This window comes from Python bivittatus, unplaced genomic scaffold (genome assembly GCF_059951505.1).
Source record: "Python bivittatus isolate LINGU-HERP-01145 unplaced genomic scaffold, Pbiv_v1 ctg000700_np1212, whole genome shotgun sequence".
NCBI classification, from domain to species: Eukaryota; Metazoa; Chordata; class Lepidosauria; order Squamata; family Pythonidae; genus Python; species Python bivittatus.
Window position 1 is genome coordinate 37,255,627 of NW_028277098.1, and position 18,642 is coordinate 37,274,268.

The 18,642-nt window shown below is 37.6% G+C and overlaps 1 protein-coding gene across 4 annotated transcripts; it reads left to right on the forward strand.

Annotated features, from left to right (window-relative positions):
- The first annotated feature begins 108 nt into the window (after positions 1–108).
- SERBP1 (SERPINE1 mRNA binding protein 1) lies at positions 109–18,297 on the forward strand. Of its 4 annotated transcripts, none has more exons than XM_025171641.2 (10): positions 132–809; positions 5,409–5,562; positions 5,828–5,971; positions 6,091–6,186; positions 6,629–6,703; positions 10,762–10,939; positions 12,275–12,322; positions 13,749–13,922; positions 14,771–14,809; positions 15,476–18,297. In XM_025171641.2, the coding sequence occupies exons 1-10, from the start codon at positions 413–415 to the stop codon at positions 15,530–15,532; spliced, it is 1,362 nt and encodes a 453-aa protein (XP_025027409.2). In that variant the 5' UTR covers positions 132–412; the 3' UTR covers positions 15,533–18,297. The 4 variants fall into 4 exon arrangements, with proteins under 4 accessions (XP_025027411.2, XP_025027412.2, XP_025027409.2 ...); XM_025171642.2 differs by having other exon boundaries at positions 143–809; positions 6,115–6,186; XM_025171643.2 differs by lacking the exon at positions 12,275–12,322 and having other exon boundaries at positions 109–809.
- Positions 18,298–18,642: the final 345 nt, after the last annotated feature.

Below are 18,642 nucleotides of genomic sequence, written 5' to 3' on the forward strand. Positions count from 1 at the left end.
AATTTAAGAAAGAGGAAAGAAAGGAATTGAGTACCATGTCTTCTCAAGCAAAAAGCAAAAACAAACAAACAAAAAACCAATTTCTCTGAAACATATTCTGAGGGACGAGATTCCATTGGGAGGGAGCCTTCACCTCCTTATTGCTCTGCTTCTTGATGCCTGCTGGGAATTGTGGTTTTTCTTTGCGCCAAGAACCGGTTATTCTTACAGACGGGGAGTTCAGCCTCTAGTTCCCAAGATTCTCTGCGGGAGCTAGCGGCGTCTAGTTCTGTTTCCCGGATGTCGCTCTCGCCGGAAGAGAAGCGAGTTTCTGTGGGGGCCGGCCATCTTGTGTGGGCAGCAAACGAGCACGTAGGGGGTGGGCCGGGGCCTGGGCAGCATCGGAGGAGGATCCCACCCAAAGGGGTCCATCATGCCCGGACACCTGCAGGAAGGCTTCGGTTGCGTCGTCACCAACCGCTTTGACCAGCTCTTGGACGACGAATCTGACCCCTTCGAGGTGATCCAGGCGGCCGAGAGCCGCAAGAAAGAGAGCACCGGTGGTGGCGGCGGCGGCGGCGGCCACCAAGGGAGCCGTGGAGGTGGAGGCGGGCAGGCGGCCCAGGCCAATTCATCCTCAGGCGGTGGCTCGGGCCAGGTCGGCTCCGGCGGAGGGAGCGGCAGCGCGGCAAAGCAGCTGCGCAGGGAATCTCAGAAGGAGCGCAAGAACCCGCTGCCGCCCTTCGCCTCCTCGACTGGGCCTGGAGGCGCTGGGGACCGAAGAGAGGATGGAGGCGGGCAGCCTGGTTCCGCGCCTCTCAGGAAGGAAGGTGAGCGGCGGGCCGTTCTTCTTCCCTTCTTCGGGAGGAGGAGGCGGGGGTGGTGGTAGACGAGTAAGGCTCTCCACAAGGTCAGTGTCTCTATTGGGCGGGCGGAGAGAGAGCCCGCAGCAGGTCCCCCCCCTTTTGCAAAGCACGTGGTGCTGGAGCAGGACCCCCTCCCCCCTTTTCCCGCTAGTCTGGCCGAAGGCAGCTTTCCAGAAGAGACGTGCCCGTGTCCCTCACATGTAGGGAATGGGAAGGCTGCCTGCTGTGAGCACCTTGCTCACTCCACCCTGTCCGGAGTGGGCCACCTCGTGTTGACCAGCCGCCGTGGAAAGCGCGCCGCATGGGAGGGTGGTGCAATTGAGAGAGCTCATTAGGCGAGCCCTCCACCTTCTCTGCTCGCGTGGGATGCAGGAGCGCTTCGGAAGGGCGTGCGCCCTGAGGTTGGGTTACTCCTTGCGTTGGGATGGCCCTGGAAAGGGCCTGCAAAGGGGAGAGGGAATTCGTCGGGGAAGTTTTACAATCAGAATGCTAGCTTGAGTTTTAAATGCTTAGAAATGGAGAGTGGTTCTGGTGTTTCGGTTTGGTAAACCTGCTGGTTTCCAGGCAGAAGCAGCACGCCGGACGCGGGTTGGTAGTAATGAAGTTTAGTCAATTTGTACCTGGGCCACGTGCATAGCCCGCGTGTTGCTTGGCGGCTGGTCGTTGGGTTTCAGTTGTCTACTGCCGCCTGTTAGGGCTGAAGGAATAGACAAAATGGAGCTCTTGAGGTGAAATGTTTGAGTTGGATTCTGTACTGTAACTTGTAAAGAGATTTTCAACATTGGTGGTTTTTTTCCCCAGTGAAAATTGATCCAAATATGTTTGAATATGTGTCTGTCTTGCCTTATTTTTTTGATTTGAGCATGTCATACAGTTGGTGCTTATTCTAAGACAGAAGGCTAGGATCTGTGGATCGCTGTTTATATACTTTGCAACTTATTGTGTAAATAAAATAAAATGGGCTAAAAGTGTTAAAACTTCACTGTGCTTTTAACTCAATAAAACATTACTTCTCTTTAAGGGAAATAAAAGGTGCTCTTTGAGAATATTGATTAAATTGTGCTTATTATACGATTTTAGTCTTATTTTCTGTGAACTTAGGCAGAAGGATAGTGAAGTATGGTATATTTAATGGTACTGTGCTACACCATGAAGTGCTGGGAAGAAAATTTATGACATGTAACTTGATTATTTTAAATGCATCTTGCTTACAAAAATGTCTTTGCTTATAATTTATGCCAAAGATTATTTAGTGATTATCAGTCCAGTGTCCTGTGTGATGCTACGGTTCTCATAATCACCAATCAACCTGCACTGGCACACTTGGAGAGAAGAAAGTTAAATTAGTACAGGCAATTGTACAGCAACAATAGGAGTTGGAGGTGGTATTAGCAATTGACAGAAATTGTTATTAAATTTATTCTATAGTTTTGTATATTTTAGGTAACATTTGAATATTCAAATAGTAAAAATGCTCTTCTTGAATAAGACAGAGGTGTCTGTCATTAATGCATTAAATCAAGCCTTGTGATGTTTGAAACTTTGATCTGGATATTGATGTTTTCCTTACTTATAGTAATTGCCAGAAGCAAATGTTTGTTATAGTTCTATGACAGTATTTGAATATCAGTTTTTTGGGCTATGAAGTAAGACACAAGTATAAGAGGCTGAGTTTCCAGCATGCCTTTACTGCTATCTACTGACTGTCTGGAGTTTTGCAGCCTGTGTCTGTAGCTATACATTTTAAATGCTTGATTCCACCACTTGAAAATTTTCATGAGTAGGATATTTAATTTAGAGAAGTTGGGTTGATAACTTTTTGCAACAATATGACAGTTCAGACATTAGTACTTCTGTAATTGTCTTGATTCAGCCTTGCTTGAAGCTTCTGTTTGTATTTTATTTGTAGAAATAAAATTTTATTTGTTATTTTTATGCAAACTCCATATACTTATGGAAACATTTGTCTATTTTTGGAGAACTTCAGGTCAGTCTATGTAAACTCAGGAAAATGTTCAGTACTGAAGAATTGCCTGAATCCCACTTGTTTTTAAAAGTTTGGATTATGATATGTGCTGTCAAATCTTTGCCTATTTTCATATACAAGAATCTGATAGAAACCCATTTTAAGGCAATCCATTCATTTTTACTTTGACAGTTACTATAGTAAAAGGATGATGTTAGAAAAGCTGCCTTTATTAGAGAAGAGTATAAATAATGGGGACAATCCAGTGCAGTTAAGTGGAATTTAAATAGCTCCTAAATAATTTCAGAAAAGTTTTTAAAAAATTAAAGTAAGTTTTCTTTTCCATATATTTCTGGTTTCTCCTTAGATTCTATAAATCTTTCTCCTTATAATATAGGCATCTCTTCAAATGGTAGAGAAGGCGAAAGAGAACTCTTGTGCTTACATGCTGAATTTTATGGTAGCTTTAAAGAGTGGCAATCCATAGTGGCAATGGATGCATGACAGAAAAGAAAGCTGCTTGCTTTTCTAATGAGTTGTAAATTCTGCTTGCTGAATACTATCCTATTAAGGTTACATACAGATACTTTGCCTATATTCTGTAGAAAATTGCAGCATAATTCCTGGCCATTGTGGAAAGCAGTAGGATGCTAATGGTAATATTAGTTGTAATATTGTAAGCACGTTCTGCTTACAAACATCAAATCTAGCTAATTTGATATAGGTTCAGTAAGCTTACATGGATCCATAAAAAATCTCAGTGATGATTGTTCAGTAGGCAAGCTATTCTGATTGAATCAGAAATAATGCAACTGTAAGTTAGGCACTTGGAAGAGAAATATTGCTGCATGAAAATGGTTTCATCTAATTTTATACCATGCAATAGAATATCTTTATATTACTAGTAAATATGCAATATATGTAAGACCACTAATAACAGCAGAGTCAAAAGTACTGTTTTGCTTTTATTTTGAACAACAGCTATAGCAGTGAAAGTTAATCGCTTGGATCCAGACTAAATTAATTGCATTGAGATGAAAGAAATAAGTTAGCATGGTCAGGAAGTAAAGCAAAAAAGCACTGTAGTCCTTCAGAAGGCTAGTATCTCCTGATGAGGGCAACTAATAAATGCTTTTCAATTTCTGTGGATTCAAAGTGACAGGAGAAAAGTAAACTTGACCTGATTAAGAACTAAAAAGAAGTGAGGGGAAAGCCAAGGAATATGTTTGCATGTAATGGTTCCTAGATAGGTGTGAAGTTCAGTGTCAACAATTCACTGGAACCTCTTTCCCTTTAATCAGTAGTTATAGCATGTAGCCTCAGGATTTGGCTTGGTCTGAAATGAATGATCACCATATTAAAAGATATAATCACCAGTGATAGCCTGTTGTGGGATTCTGGGACTCTTGGACATTTCTGTTTCAACACATACTGTTCAGGCTGTGCCTGTGAGTATTAAGTATGGCTAATAATTTTCATAAGAAGTAATATTTTTACTGAGATTCCTTGTTCTGAGTCCAGCACACTTGGAATGGTTTCATATAATGATATACATGATAGTTTTAGAACACATTGGTTTAGCATTCAGCAGAACTTTTGAAGCCAATTCATAATATATATTGAGTGGATTTATATCCCATAATTTTTGCCAATGATACAATATTGTTTGAAGCCACCATTGTTCTTTGGATGAGGAAAAGCCAAATTTTAATGTAAAAAAATCATTTCTGTTTCTCTGTTTGAATGGAAACTTTGGCACTGTTGGTTAGCCAGTTGAGTTCAAACAGTGGGACCAAACTGTTATGCAGGAATTATTGGCACTGTGACAGCTCCCAGGCAGAGAATAGATTGTATTGCATGCTGAGACCTAGTGCTTTCAGTTGCAGAAATATTGCATGTGGGGAGGGTATTACTGCAACAGTTTAGTGTATTACTACACAGATAATTTTTTCAGTGAAGTCATATTTCCAGCTTCTTATAATTTTATAACAGAACATCTAATTTCTGTTATAAATAACTTGATAAGTATTCAAACATAATAAGAAAAATGGTGGCTCTCCCATTTCCTAATTGCAACTGATTCTTCACATCCTATAAAAGTTTCTGAAGTAGAAATTATTGACCAGGTCAAAATTAAATTTCACCACTTTTCTTAAATAAAGTGAACAGCTTAGATATTAGACTGTGTTTTCTATCCCAAAATAATTTTTTGCAAACTATTTGAGTACACAAGACTGTAATTCGGGAACAAGTAACTTGATTGTTTCAGTAAAGAATACTACTTGTGGATTTTATTTAATACAAAGGAGACTGAATATTTTAATGATTATTGTTTCAATTATGTGTGTGAACTTAGGTTTAGCTTTTCCAGTTTGTAGCTTGAAGCATTATAAATACCTGTAGATCTAGTTTGACCACAAATCCTATAACATAATAACTGTAAGAACTGCTAGCAAAGGCCATCATACAATACAGTCTCCTAGTCAGTAGAAAACTATTGTTTATCACATGTTGATAATACCTGTGTGTTAAAGAATACTAGTTGCTTGATGGAGGTCAGTAAATAATTTACTGATGCAGATTGCCTTCTATTTTAGGGATAAGACGAATTGGCAGAAGGCCTGATCAACAACAGCCTCAGGGAGAGGGCAAGCCTGTTGAGAGGAGGCAGGAGAGACGGCCTCCTCGTGAACGTCGATTTGATAAACCTGCTGAAGAAAAGGGGGAAGGAGGAGAATTTTCTGTTGACAAGTAAGGATTATATATTTTAAGATTGTTTAGAGATGATTGTGTGCTAGGGTAAGCCAAATTGACCTGTTGATGGATGGTAATTCAAAGCAACTTAATTAGGAAGTACAGAATATTTGTTTTATGAAGGCATGTTTCTTCATATGTTTTAATTAAAATATTGTGAATCACTTAATTTCAAGTTGAATGTATGGTCTGTGGCAATACTTTTTAAAGCATATTAACATGTTTAAAGAGCTAATATAGCCTCTGTTTCTGCTTATAATAGACCCATTATTGATCGTCCTGTGCGTGGTCGTGGTGGTCTTGGAAGAGGTGGCCGTGGTGGAAGAGGACGTGGAATGGGCAGAGGAGATGGCTTTGACTCTAGAGGCAAACGTGAATTCGATAGGCATAGTGGAAGCGACAGATCGTAAGTCTTAAACTCAATAGCTTGTCCTTCAAAATATATTGCAACCTATCAGAATATTTTGCAAATTTGCCTTTGAATTTCTGTATCCCAGCACTATTGTGTTAACTCAGTTTTGTTAGTTCTCTTTCACATTCACATTTCAGTGGTCTAAAGCATGAAGACAAGCGTGGTGGAAGTGGATCACACAACTGGGGAACTGTCAAAGATGAACTGACGTTAGTATTTTATTTTAAGTTTATATTTAGAATAAATATAAATTATAAGCAAATCCATACATATTTTAAGATTACAAGATCACATGATGAAAATACAGATATTATGTTTAATGTTTAGCACCCTAAGCTAGAAAGCAGTGGTGGTGATGGAAGGAGCAGAATTTTTTTTGAAAATATGGCATTATGCAATAGCATAAAAATAAACATTTTTCAGTCTTCAGCATTTTGATTCTGGTGCCACATGTATGTCTTGTAAACTTCATCAGACATTTTAACCACCTGTGTTTTATTAGGGCATGTATTTTTAGAAAACAAAGGAATATATAGATTTGGGGAAACTGGAACTCTGAGAAGTTACTCTACAATTTTCCATAATTTTAAACTCCATGGCAAATAAGTTAAAAGTACTAATTGAAAATAATCTTTATTTTAAACTCTACAGTGACTTGGATCAATCACATGTGACAGAGGAAACACCGGAAGGAGAGGAGCATCCACCTGCTGACTCAGAAAATAAGTAAATATTAAATTGTTAGGTGTTTTTCTTGATTCCCTATAAGAAGCTAAGTTAATGGTGATTTCTTTGTGCTGACATCCTATCATGACCTTTAGGATGAAAAAGTCATCTGAAGCAGTATGGAGAATTATATATTGCTTTGGTAAAGAGCTGTTGGACTGAACATATAGTGGTATCTACTATTGTATGAAGTACTTATATATAATATATGCAACACTTACTGTATGTAATCATATATAAAATGAATGAAAAGCCGTTGATGCACTTGAGGGCTGTTTTGGCAGGACTGGGAACTCTGTCGCTAAGGAATGCTGTTGTAAAGCACAACATCACATGACTCTGCTGATTTATGGCGGCAGTTCCAGCAGTGCCAGTTGCCATCATTAGGCGAATTCCACGCAGTTGCAGTGTCCCATGGTCAAGTGGTTGCCTTTTGCGACCTCCTGCCAGCTTCCCCATTGACTTTGCTCATTGGATGACAGCAGCAAAGGTCACAGATGGTGATCATGTGACTGCAGGATGCCGCAACATCGTAATTGAGCAGGTTGTGACAGCCACAACTATGGGGGTTGTTAGTAAGTCCCCCTTATTCATCACTGTTGTAACTTCAAATGGTCGCTGAACAAGTGGTTGCTAAACAAGGACTGCCTGTATTTAAACTGTCATATATAAGTTGATCTTATATATCTAGTGCTTTTGACATTTATGTTAAAATAAAAAATAGAACATCTTAGTTATGACATGTATCTGTTTTAGGAGTGAGCAGCCCATATGGCAGCAAACCACCAAATCACAATTTTCCACTTCTAAGTAAGCAATAAAAGGTTCATTAAGCCTCTGGTATTTAAAACACCTATATTGCTCTTTTAATACCTGAAGAATTAGGTATTTTAATACCTGAAGAAAGAAAAAGAGGCTGAAAATGCATCTCTCTGTGGCTGGAGAAGAAAAAAAATAGCATTGCCACCAGCCTAAACAGGTTGTTCACCCTGATATATTTATTTACAGCTGTGTATGTCATAACCAGTTCCAAATATATTCTCTGCATTGCAGCATTATTGATGTACAACTAGGCCTCGACCTGCAACCATTCATTCAGTGATTGTTTGAAGTAACAACGGTGCTGAACAAATGGTTATGACTGGTCCTCGGAGTTCTGGCCGTCCCAGTACCCCCACGGTCATAAAATTGTAATCTGGGCGCTTGACAACCGGTTCACACTTAGGTCCAGTTGCAGTGCCCCACAATCATATGATTGCCATTTGCAGCCTTCCCTGCTGGCTTCCCCAGAAAGTCAGCGGGGAAGCTGTCAGGGAAGGTCACAAGTCGCTGGGGTAAGTCTCCCCCACCCACACACCCTTCCCCAGCCCCTCCGCACTTGTGCCGCACCAACTTCTTGCACACCCTCCCCAACCCGTGCTTCTTGCCCACACGCTCACGTACCCGCCTCTTCCCCCCTTGCGCACCCCCTGCTCCTCCCTCACCCAGCAGCAGCCACATACCTTCCTACTGGCCTAGGACTTGCATCTTTCTACCAGCTTCCCCACTGACTTTCATTGTGGGAAGCTGGCAGGAAGTTGCCTTGCCTAATGAGCATGGGATTTGGTTAACAACAGCAACCAGGACTACAGGGATTGCTGTTGCTAAGCAATGCGGTCGTGCTTTACAACCACATCACTTAGCGATGGAAATTCCAGTCCCAATTTGTTGTCGTAAGTTGAGGACTACTTGTAGTTTTGAATGAAGTTCTGCTAAGTCTTCCGCCAAATTAGAAAGGAGCAGTTTTAAAAAAGGTTGTGAGATTGGTATGTAGTTGAAATTAAGATGCTCTAAAAAGTTAGCCTTTGCTGTTACTGTGCATACAAATATTCCAACACTGAAATATTTGTCTTGTTTCTCCCCCTCCCCCTCCCAGCTTGGTAAATCATGGTGATTGATTTCCAATTTTTGGTGTATAATTCAAAATTACATTTTATCTTTAAACCATATTGTTATTTGTAACACATTAACAGACTTACAGATACTGAACTAAAATGGAAAGTTAATTGAGCAAGTTGATATTCTTTAAATAAGTGTCATCTGTTTTAAACTTACAACATAGTCAGATTTGTGCCCAGCCTTTTAAAACAATAGATTTAAAATAAAATATTTTGTTAAATTAGTATCATTGTAAGATCATAAGAAACATGCATAATATTCTTGGAAAATGCTGCCTTGAATTACATATTAAAAAGTCGGGATAAAATATAGTAAAATAATAAGTATACCTGATCTTTAGTCCATAATCCTTGCAAATAATTAGTATCTATCATACTGATACTCTTGAATTGTTTATTTGAAAAAAATACTGTAATTTCAGTCATCCAAAATGTGTTTCAGTATTGATAATAATGTAGGAATTTATATGCCGCTAATACATTTGGACCAAATCATGAAATGAGATGTTTTAATTGACTCTCCTGCCATTTAGCAGTTTTAGGCATTCCAAATTGCTCTTGTAATAAAATAGTAATCTAATATTAGATGCTTAGCAGCCTTTTATAAAATCAGATTGTGTGGGATGGACAGTTGAGGGTAGTATTGTCTGCAATGTACACGTCAGGTTTATTGTTGATATTTTTGCATCAACATTTAACAAATAGGATAACTACTTCCATAACCTGCCGGGTTTTGTTGTTGTTTAGTGGCTTCTGACTCTCATAAGTTGTGGGATATCATTTTCCCAGAATTTTATGTTCTTTGAATTCTAATGGGTTGTTAAGTGAGGATATCACATGGTCTCCATTTGCAACCTGCTGCCTGCTTCTCCATTGACTTTGCTTGTTGGAACCCAGCAAAGAAGGTCACAAATGGCAACCAGGTGGCCATGGGATGCTGCAACGTTGTAATTGTGAACTGGGCCTCAGATCATGATCACGTGACCATGGGGATTCTGCGACAGCTGGAAATCAAAGGACCGATCATAAGTACTACTCATTCAGCATAATTGCAAGTTTGAAAGGTAGCTGAATGAATGGTCATTAACCTAGGACCACAGAACTCAGTCTGTGACTTATACTACTCAATAGGATAACCACCTGGACTGGAACCTTTTCCTATTTTCATAGCTTTAATTATCTCGGTTATTTCTCAGAGAGAGAAAGTTGCAGCTAAAAAAGCAGCTTGGAAGAATGATTTTGCATAAAAATAGTTTTGTAATTCAATGGGTTAAATATTACAAATCCAGAATACTTATATTTTAAAAAGTTCATTTAGTCAGTCAGAATCGTTATATACCTACCCTGAGTATCTTTTATAGGAGATACAGCGTTGCAACTATTTCAGCCAAATTTACCATACTTTCACTTTATATGATTTAATGAATACTCAGTTTCAAGGGCATAGAACAGAAATTAGCACACATAAAATGGGAGGGACTTGGGGAAAAAAAGTAAGGATAAAAAATACCTCTATTTCAAAAGAATAATCACTTCTGGGCTTGCAACTGCAGAGGATGTAAATGGAAACTAGGAGTGATTGTGGGCAATTGGTCCATTTCTACTTCAATAGCACGGAACTTCTCTTAATTTCTAGCTAATGGTCAGCATTGTATTTACCCTTAATGAGCAGATCAGTTTATCAGGATGATGCATATCAACCATTTCAATAGAAGAGAATATCTGTATCTGAGGGTTGAACTGTGGAGTCCTTGGTGCTCTCTGAGCTTGGTTGTTTGCTTGCAGGTGTTTCATAACCCAACTAGGCAACATCATCATCATTGCAAACAACCAAGCTCAGAGAGCACCAAGGACTCCACAGTATCAACCATTGTTTTTGATGTGTGAATTTAAAAGGTAGAAGTGATAGTAAAATTGAAAGACAGTAAGTGATAGTAATATTTGATCATCAGAATAAAACTTTTTGTGTTAAGAATATATTTAGATTGTATGCACTGTTTTTAGGTGCCTTTCTAGTTTTTATTCCTGTGTTTAGATTTCATCACTTGGAATGAGGGTGTGTGTGTGTGTGTGTGTGTGTGTGTGTATTACCTGAGTACTTGACATTCATATTTATCATAGAGAAAATGAAGTAGAAGAAGTTAAGGAAGAAGGTCCTAAAGAAATGACTCTTGATGAATGGAAAGCTATTCAGAATAAGGATCGTGCAAAAGTTGAATTCAACATCCGCAAACCAAATGAAGGTGCTGATGGACAATGGAAAAAAGGCTTTGTTCTGCACAAGTCAAAGAGTGAGGAGGTAGGTATAACTTTTTTCTTAACTTCATATTTACTGTATATTTATACATATAAGAATAATTGGCTTAAGACAATGTAACTATAACTTTTCTAAGTCAGATTTGAGAAACTAATGTGCATTTGGTTAACTAAACATTGTCAGTTTTCATTTCAAAACACAATTCTTTAACCTTTGCAATTGAAGAGAAAAGCTTAAAAATATGATCAGCAAAATCTTGAATTTTGTGATACTCGAGTCTTGTTTGTGACCTTCATAGCTTTTCCAAAAAATGTCACCTAACTTTAACTTATAATATGTCAGGAGGACAGAAATGATTAAATACGTGACTGGAGAACTATCTTATAAATTATAATGAATTAAATGTAAATGAAATAAATGTTAGTTTTTGTCTAGGTTTCACTTTTTTGTGTCAGCACCTGCTCTTCCTATTCGCAGGCTAAGTGGAGCCCTCAGCCCCCAAAAGTTATATGTGCCTGGTAGAGGTGGAGAATGCATTCCAATTTTTAAAATTCAGTTTGCTAGTGGGATGTGGGTTACACACATAAGTCTGAATCCTAGAACAATTTGTAGAAAGATTCCTTTACTGGTAATTCAGTAAAGGTAAGCCTGATAATTCAGACATGCGGTATTCCATCGTATTAAAATTTCCATGAAAAGTAAGCACTGTCAAGCATAGAGCATTTAATTGCTCTACTGCATCTTACTCAACCATGATAGCTTTCTGTCTGAAGCAACATTGTGAATCTGCTTTTCTTGCCTGTCCTATTTTTTATGGAGAGGTATGTTTGTGGAGATGTTGCTAAAAAAAATGACAGTCTTGAAAATATCAAGCTATTCTTGTTTCTTTTGCTCCTCTGTTTCTCAGTAGCAAAGTTGATTCCTTTTTTTAAAAAAAGTGTGAGCCCCATTCTTTTCACTGGGGATTATTTCTGGATGAGTGTGGTGTGAATTGTGACCTAAAGCTGTACTTTAGAGTTCAGCATTTCCTTTAACCCGTAGGTCTGTATCCTGAAGTGATTTGTTCTTCACATTTTTCCTCCTAAAAGTGACCATGACTCTTATGCTTATGGGTGTTAAGTTTACTAAACACATTGGCTTGAATTCCTAACTGCACAACATCCTTTTTACTTGCTGGTTTTGAGTTCATCATTGCTCTGTTTTTGAAAAGTCCTGCATCCTACAGATTTGCCTACTTAATTGTAGAATAAGTTACTCATATATATATATATATATATACACACACACACACACACACACACACATATGCACACATGGGAGTCTCATTATCTTCCTTTTGTTTTTATTTCTTGCACATTGACATACAACTTGCTTCAGACAAAGGGGATGACAGAAATGCAGGGGAGTCAGCTGGAATCTAATGAGGTACTTGACTGTTTATATTTACTTGGTGAATAAGAAACAAACTTCCTCTAGAAGTTCAGTTTGAGGGTGTTTTGTTTTGAAAGAAAACCATTGAAAATGGGTAGTATTAATAAAGCTGTTGATGAATTCATTAATAATTTTTTTTGTAACCAGTCTGGCTACTGACCAATCAGGGTTTGCTCCTTTCTGTGCTAGCCTGCTTGTGAACAAGTTAAAACAGTTTTAGTTTTCTCAAGCACATATTTTTATCATAATGACTATATACATCCATTGAAATATTTCTATTGTCTGATATTTTTTTCCTGAAGGAAAAAATTCTGGAGATTTCAGTATTTGATTCCAGTCATTACTAGGTTGCTGTGTGTTCCTTTTACATTGTTAGAAGTGTTCAGTGTCAAGTGCTAAGGAATAATACTATAGCATTGTGAACACCCTCTGCTTCTTTTGTTCAAGTAGTTTGCTGTGGGTTTTGTAGCTGAAACAGCTTCAACCCTGTGCATATTGACAGTGGACCTCAGTTCTCCCATTCAGAGAATAGTATGTTTCAAGTTGAGGTAATCATATTTCAGAGATCTTGTTATTGGACAAGTGATAATAGTTTTTGCACTCATCTGATTATAGAGCTCCCATTTTATTTGGTTTTTAACTGACTATAATTTCTTGGTTATGGTTTGTTTGTATATTATGTATCTTTCAGTTGATCTTATTTGGTTGTTCAGGTGCTGTAAGACAAATTACTTGGCAGGTAATGAAATGGGGGCTATGCAAAAAGCTTTGGGGCAACCCTATGCAATAGTAGTTGAGGATAACAGTCTCTGGGAACTCTTCTTATAGTTCTTATAGGAATATGATACGAACCCAATTTATAAACATGCTCTGGGGCAGTGTTACCACTGTGGGCTGGGGTGGGACTTTCCCCAGAAGTATGGACAGATGGTTTCTATAAAGATAACTGCTTTAAATACAGTGCATACCCAATTGCCAGTTGATGTTGAGATCTGGCATTTTCTTTTAACTATGTGTGACCTAAGAAGACAGGACAATTTTATTTGAAGTGTAAGGTTCTGTGTGTTCTGATTTGCTTTCTTAATATCTAGGTAATTTAATCTTTTCAGCAAATCCAGAGCCCTTAACTTAACAGAGTTGTAGGGTAATATTTGAGAGATTGTAATAATGATAAGGTTCCACAACTTCACCTGTTAAAAATGCAGTTTTTACACACATTTGGCTATATTCAAATGTTGTGCATGTTCCATTCTAATATTGATTTGTCTGGTTTGTAGTTAGCCTACAAACTGTAGTTTGTAGATCAAGCAAGTAGTATGGTTAGTGCTATAATGTTCTTGTTATACAGCTAAGCTGTTTTTGAATGAAAATAAATTTTAAGTCATACAAGTTAAACCTGAATTGCTTGATTTCATTGTAGTCTCATGCTGAGGACTCTGTAATGGATCATCATTTCCGCAAGCCAGCAAATGATATCACATCCCAGCTGGAGATCAACTTTGGAGATCTTGGTCGTCCTGGGCGTGGTGGTAGAGGTGGAAGAGGCGGTCGTGGGCGTGGGGGAAGGGCTAACCGTGGAAGCAGAACTGACAAGGTAATAACTGATTTTATGTAGATGAAATGGTTACTTACTGAGGCAAATATTTTTCAGGAATTCAGCTGCTTCTAGAGAATGGTGCACAACATTGCAATCCTAGCCTGCACAACTGTGTCAAAAGAGTAAGAAGCTAATTTAGGGAAGGTGTTTATGTAATAGTTTTATGCCTGAAGTTTCAAATACATTAGCTTTTCCTCATAAGTTTGAAAGTTTGAGTTGAATAGGAAGTCCTATATGAGAACAAAATAATTCCCTAAGTGCTTAGAGGAGTTAATTATGTCTTTTCCACTTAAATTGCAGTCTGACTCCCCTCCCCCCAAACTGTAGTAAGAAAGAGAAAGTTAAGCCCTTTTAAATGAGCTGAAGCTACTTCACTCAATTTTTTATTTTTCCGTGATACGTATATTACATTGTCTCAGTTACAAATAATAGTATTCTTACTTAAAAATACGGAGTTTCCCGTTCATGAAATTCTTAGTTCCATTCTGTTTTGCGTACTTTGAAATAAAAAATGTTATCCCAGTTAACAATAAAATCTCTTAATTCCAGATTTGTATATCCCAAACAGGAATGTTTGTTTGGAGTGAAATTATATTATGTTTGATGCAATTTTGTCTTTGTTTCTTCTATTTGGGGAAGGGGTCTAAATCTGCTCCAGAATTTCCACTAGCTTATTCAGAGCAGTTTGAGAATTGGGGGTGGGGAATGGGTACTGCATGAGAAAGTGCCAGTTGCCCTGATTTCATCAACAAGGGTTTTAATGTTCTCACTTCAGCAGCACATATACTAACACATTTATTAAACAGAAGAATGTTTAATAAATATTTGTCCTTGTTCTCTTTTAGTTGGTTAAAGAGTTTGATGTGATCCACACACCCAACCAGGTTGGTGACTTGATAATTTTTTAATGTCATGTGAGTAAGGCTAGGGTTACTGCTCTTCCTAGATTTCCTTTCCTCATTTGTCTAACTACATCAGGTGCAGTGTATGCTTTTCAGTAGTAAATAGTTTTGAAAGCTATGCTGCCTCTGATCTTGGAAATATTTTGCTTAGTATTCTGTGTTACTTTTATTATCCATTGTGTCTAATTCCTTTCAGAGTTGAAGTATGTGTTACTCCATCTTGTAGTATTAAGCGCTAAGATTTTAGTTAAGTGCTAAGTACTTTCTGTCTCCTGCCCTTCAGCTTCATTAATCATGGCTTCTGTTATTTTGAGGATAAAAAAACCTTTTTCTTCATATATGTCTTTCACACTGTGATAATTTTATACATGTCACTAACCATTGCGACCTTTCGTGATAGCAAAATGGGAACTGGATGATTCTCCCATAAAAAGGATATTTTACAGAGCGGAGACCATCACCAAAAAGACACTATATTAATACATAATTGGCTTATACAGCAGCATGTGCAAGACTAGTATTTTTGTAACTTTAGTGTACTATTTTCTATATATTTATTTGTTACATATGTTCCACTATCTTGCATAATACAGCTAATGAAAGTGCTTTATTGACTCTCAGAATTATGGACATCCTGTTTTCTTTCAGTCAAGTGCTTCTGCTCCTGATGTTGATGATCCAGAAGCTTTCCCGGCTTTGTCCTAAACTGGATGCCCTAAGCCAACCCTGCCTCTTGTTGGGCCCTTCTCTACAAGGCTTGCATGCTTAAGGATCCTAAAAACAACTTAAGATATTAAAACGGGGACTCTCATTCATGCCATTCACACCTGAAGACTGAATTTTACCTGTTTTGAAATGAACTTCTCTTGCTACACAGAAGCAACAATATGGTAGTCAGTTTTGTATTTAGAAATGTAATGGTAGCAGGGATGTTTTCATAATTTTTTTCAGAAATTATGCATTCTTCATGGATACTTTTTTGTATTGCTGCTTGAAAATATGCGTTTCCAAACTTGAAATATAGGTGTGAACAGTGTGTACCAGTTAAAGCTTTCACTTCATTTATTTTATTTTTTTTAAGTTAGGGTTAGATGTGCTTTCCCTGAACTACAAATAATTTTAACTCTTGCACACTATATTTCTTTTAATACTGCTTAGCAGATTGTTTTCAGTCCACGGTCAGCTGGGATATGTATAAAAATAATTTGGAAAATTGTTAGTACTGTGTGGAATACTAACTTCTGGAGTATTTTGAGTTTTTAATAAGTCAAACTTGGAAAGTCCATTTTCTTCTATCTTTGGTAGTTTGTGTATTCAAAATCTTTATACAAAATTGATATCAGATACTTGAAAAATAGTCAAAGCACATTGGTTTATATTCTCAATACCTGCTTGTGGATCCAGCAGCTCTGGTTGGATAATTGGCCTAAGCCATTTTTTAAAAAAATCCCTGTTGCACCTCTCATATTCACCCTTTTTCTTCAAGAAAACTAGTTGTCTGTTTGGTAAACTTTGTTTAAACTTGTTAATATTGTTGCTACCAAAAATACCCTGTAGAGTGGAGCAACTTTTTTTCAAGACATGGAAGGTTGGGAACACAGTGGCGTCTTATTTCTTAATACAGTTGGTTTAAACTACAGTTGATACTGTGTGGCAGTGCTGTAACTCTACATTAAAAATGCACCTCATTGAGTGCATTTAAACACTGTTCCACTAGCGTGCAACCATGATCTGAAGAAGAAACCAAAGGGCACTGTATACTTCTTGGGAAAAGGATTATTTGACTTGTTTAAATTGGAGAACCAAGAGCATGAAAGTGGGACAGCCGTGGTCTCCGTGGGACATAAACCAAACCTCACCACCTAATTGAAATGTGGATCTTGCTCTCTTGCTTCAGCTTTTGGCCTTGCCTAGCTGATAAGTGAATGTTTTATTTTCAGGGGGGTGATTGTAAGTTCTCCTTTCCACTGTAGAACTTTCTTAATATTTTAACTTAATCCCTGTGAACAAGAATGTTACCACTTTCAAAACATGAAAGGACTTGAGCAAATAATAAAAAGGACTACTTTGCCTTTCTGTCTACAAAACTTGTTAGGAGGTTAGAACAGCAATATCCATTTATTTCAAGGTTTTTACACTGAGCACCTTGTACAATTTGTGGGTTTCTTAAGGAATTAGAAATCTTAATGGTAATGCCCCATTTTTAAAAAAGCTATGTAAAGTGGGCAAAAAGTATTGAACTAAAGCATAAACAGTATTGAGATGGTGCATTATCTGAATAATTTCTGTGAACATTTGTTTACATAAGCAAAGGTTACTGTATTGAATCTGATTCTTGGTACATTTAGATTTCAACATTGTGATCAGGAGGTAGGGATGAAGAAACAGATTTTTAAATGTGTCTGGTAGCTTTTGCCTTCAGGACAGTTTTTTAAGCGTGCCCTCTGCCCTCCTGCCCCTAATTTATTGGTACTTAGTTTTAACTGATTTTGGAGATAGTCATGTTCCTTAAGTCAACAGGTACATATGTTATCAGGTCTTCTGTTTGTTTCCCATCCAAATGCATCTCATAGCATAATTTGTTGGAAGATACTTGGGCGTTGTCTATATCCTTAAAAAAACACAATTCTATCTCCACAAATATTCTAGTCCCCAAAGACATCAGTTGTTGAGTAGTATGTTACTGTTCATGATACCCCCCATCTTACTCTTTTGATTTCCAAACTTTAATTCTTTGTGTTTTTCTGGACAGCCATATATCCCATGCAATGCCAGTTTTCATCTTCTGATATACTTGTAATATAGAGCAAGTTTAGAGAGGTTGTTTAAAGATGGCCCATTTGCTGGCCTTTTAATAGCTGTGTGCTTAATTTGTGTTGAGCTGTGAAAATGCTTTCATTAATATTGGTGCATATTAGCAAAGTAAAGGTTTATTTTCATGCTCTTTTATAAAAATGTTATCAAATTGGCATTGTGAATGTTTTCAGTACCAGGCATCTTTCCTGTTTTCTGGCTGAAACCATCTAAATGTCTTTTCCAGGAAATGGTCCCCTTGTGGTGGATCCATTAGCAGCAGTGGGCATAGCTTTAGCAAAATTACTTGCATAGTTAATTTTAATATTAGCTATTAAATGAATTGGGCTTTGTATCTCTTACTCTCTTGCTTATCCTGTTGTTGCACCATTTTTTTTTAGAGAGAGACTCCCTTAAAATGCGATATTGATTATGATTGATTTATTTAAATGTTTGAGCATGAAAGTTCATCTTGTACCAGGCTACTGGCAGAAGACTTAAAACAAGTAAAACAAAAGAGCACAAGCCCTTCTAAGGTAACCCTAAACATCAAAAACGATATGTCTATTGTGAATATACATTTTGTTGGACGGATATTGCATCTGATTGGATGATTACATTTTGCCCTGAAAGTCACTTGCATACCATCCTGTTGACTTAATAAAAGCAGGACTGAGGCTTTTGGCTGTCTTGAGTGCTCAAAGTTTAGATACATGTTCACCTTCCAATGAATAATACTAGTTAAAATGGTAACTGAAATTACTGGTAAGAAAATTAGGGACTGATAGAGACCTTCTTTTTTTTTTTCCCCAGAATTTTGATTTGAGATGTAATGCTTTCCTTTAAAATGGTGAGATTCTATATGGTAATATTTTAAATTATATTTTAACAAATATGGGCTAAAACTCTTGAAGTACACATGACTTGATATAAATTGCTTCCTTCCTTCTCTAATCCTGGAGAAGATTTAAAGAGTTACTAATGGCTATGTGGATAATAGCAATGGGGAGCATGAGAGGAAG

What these genes read in the sequence shown, in the direction of transcription:
- SERBP1 (XM_025171641.2), top strand. Translation starts at nt 413, where the DNA reads ATGCCCGGACACCTGCAGGAAGGCTTCGGTTGCGTCGTCACCAACCGC. An exon ending in CATAGTGGAAGCGACAGATC is followed by an intron (nt 5,972 to 6,090) that starts GTAAGTCTTAAA and finishes CAGTTTTGTTAG; the next exon opens with TTCTCTTTCACATTCACATT. An exon ending in ACTGTCAAAGATGAACTGAC is followed by an intron (nt 6,187 to 6,628) that starts GTTAGTATTTTA and finishes TAAACTCTACAG; the next exon opens with TGACTTGGATCAATCACATG.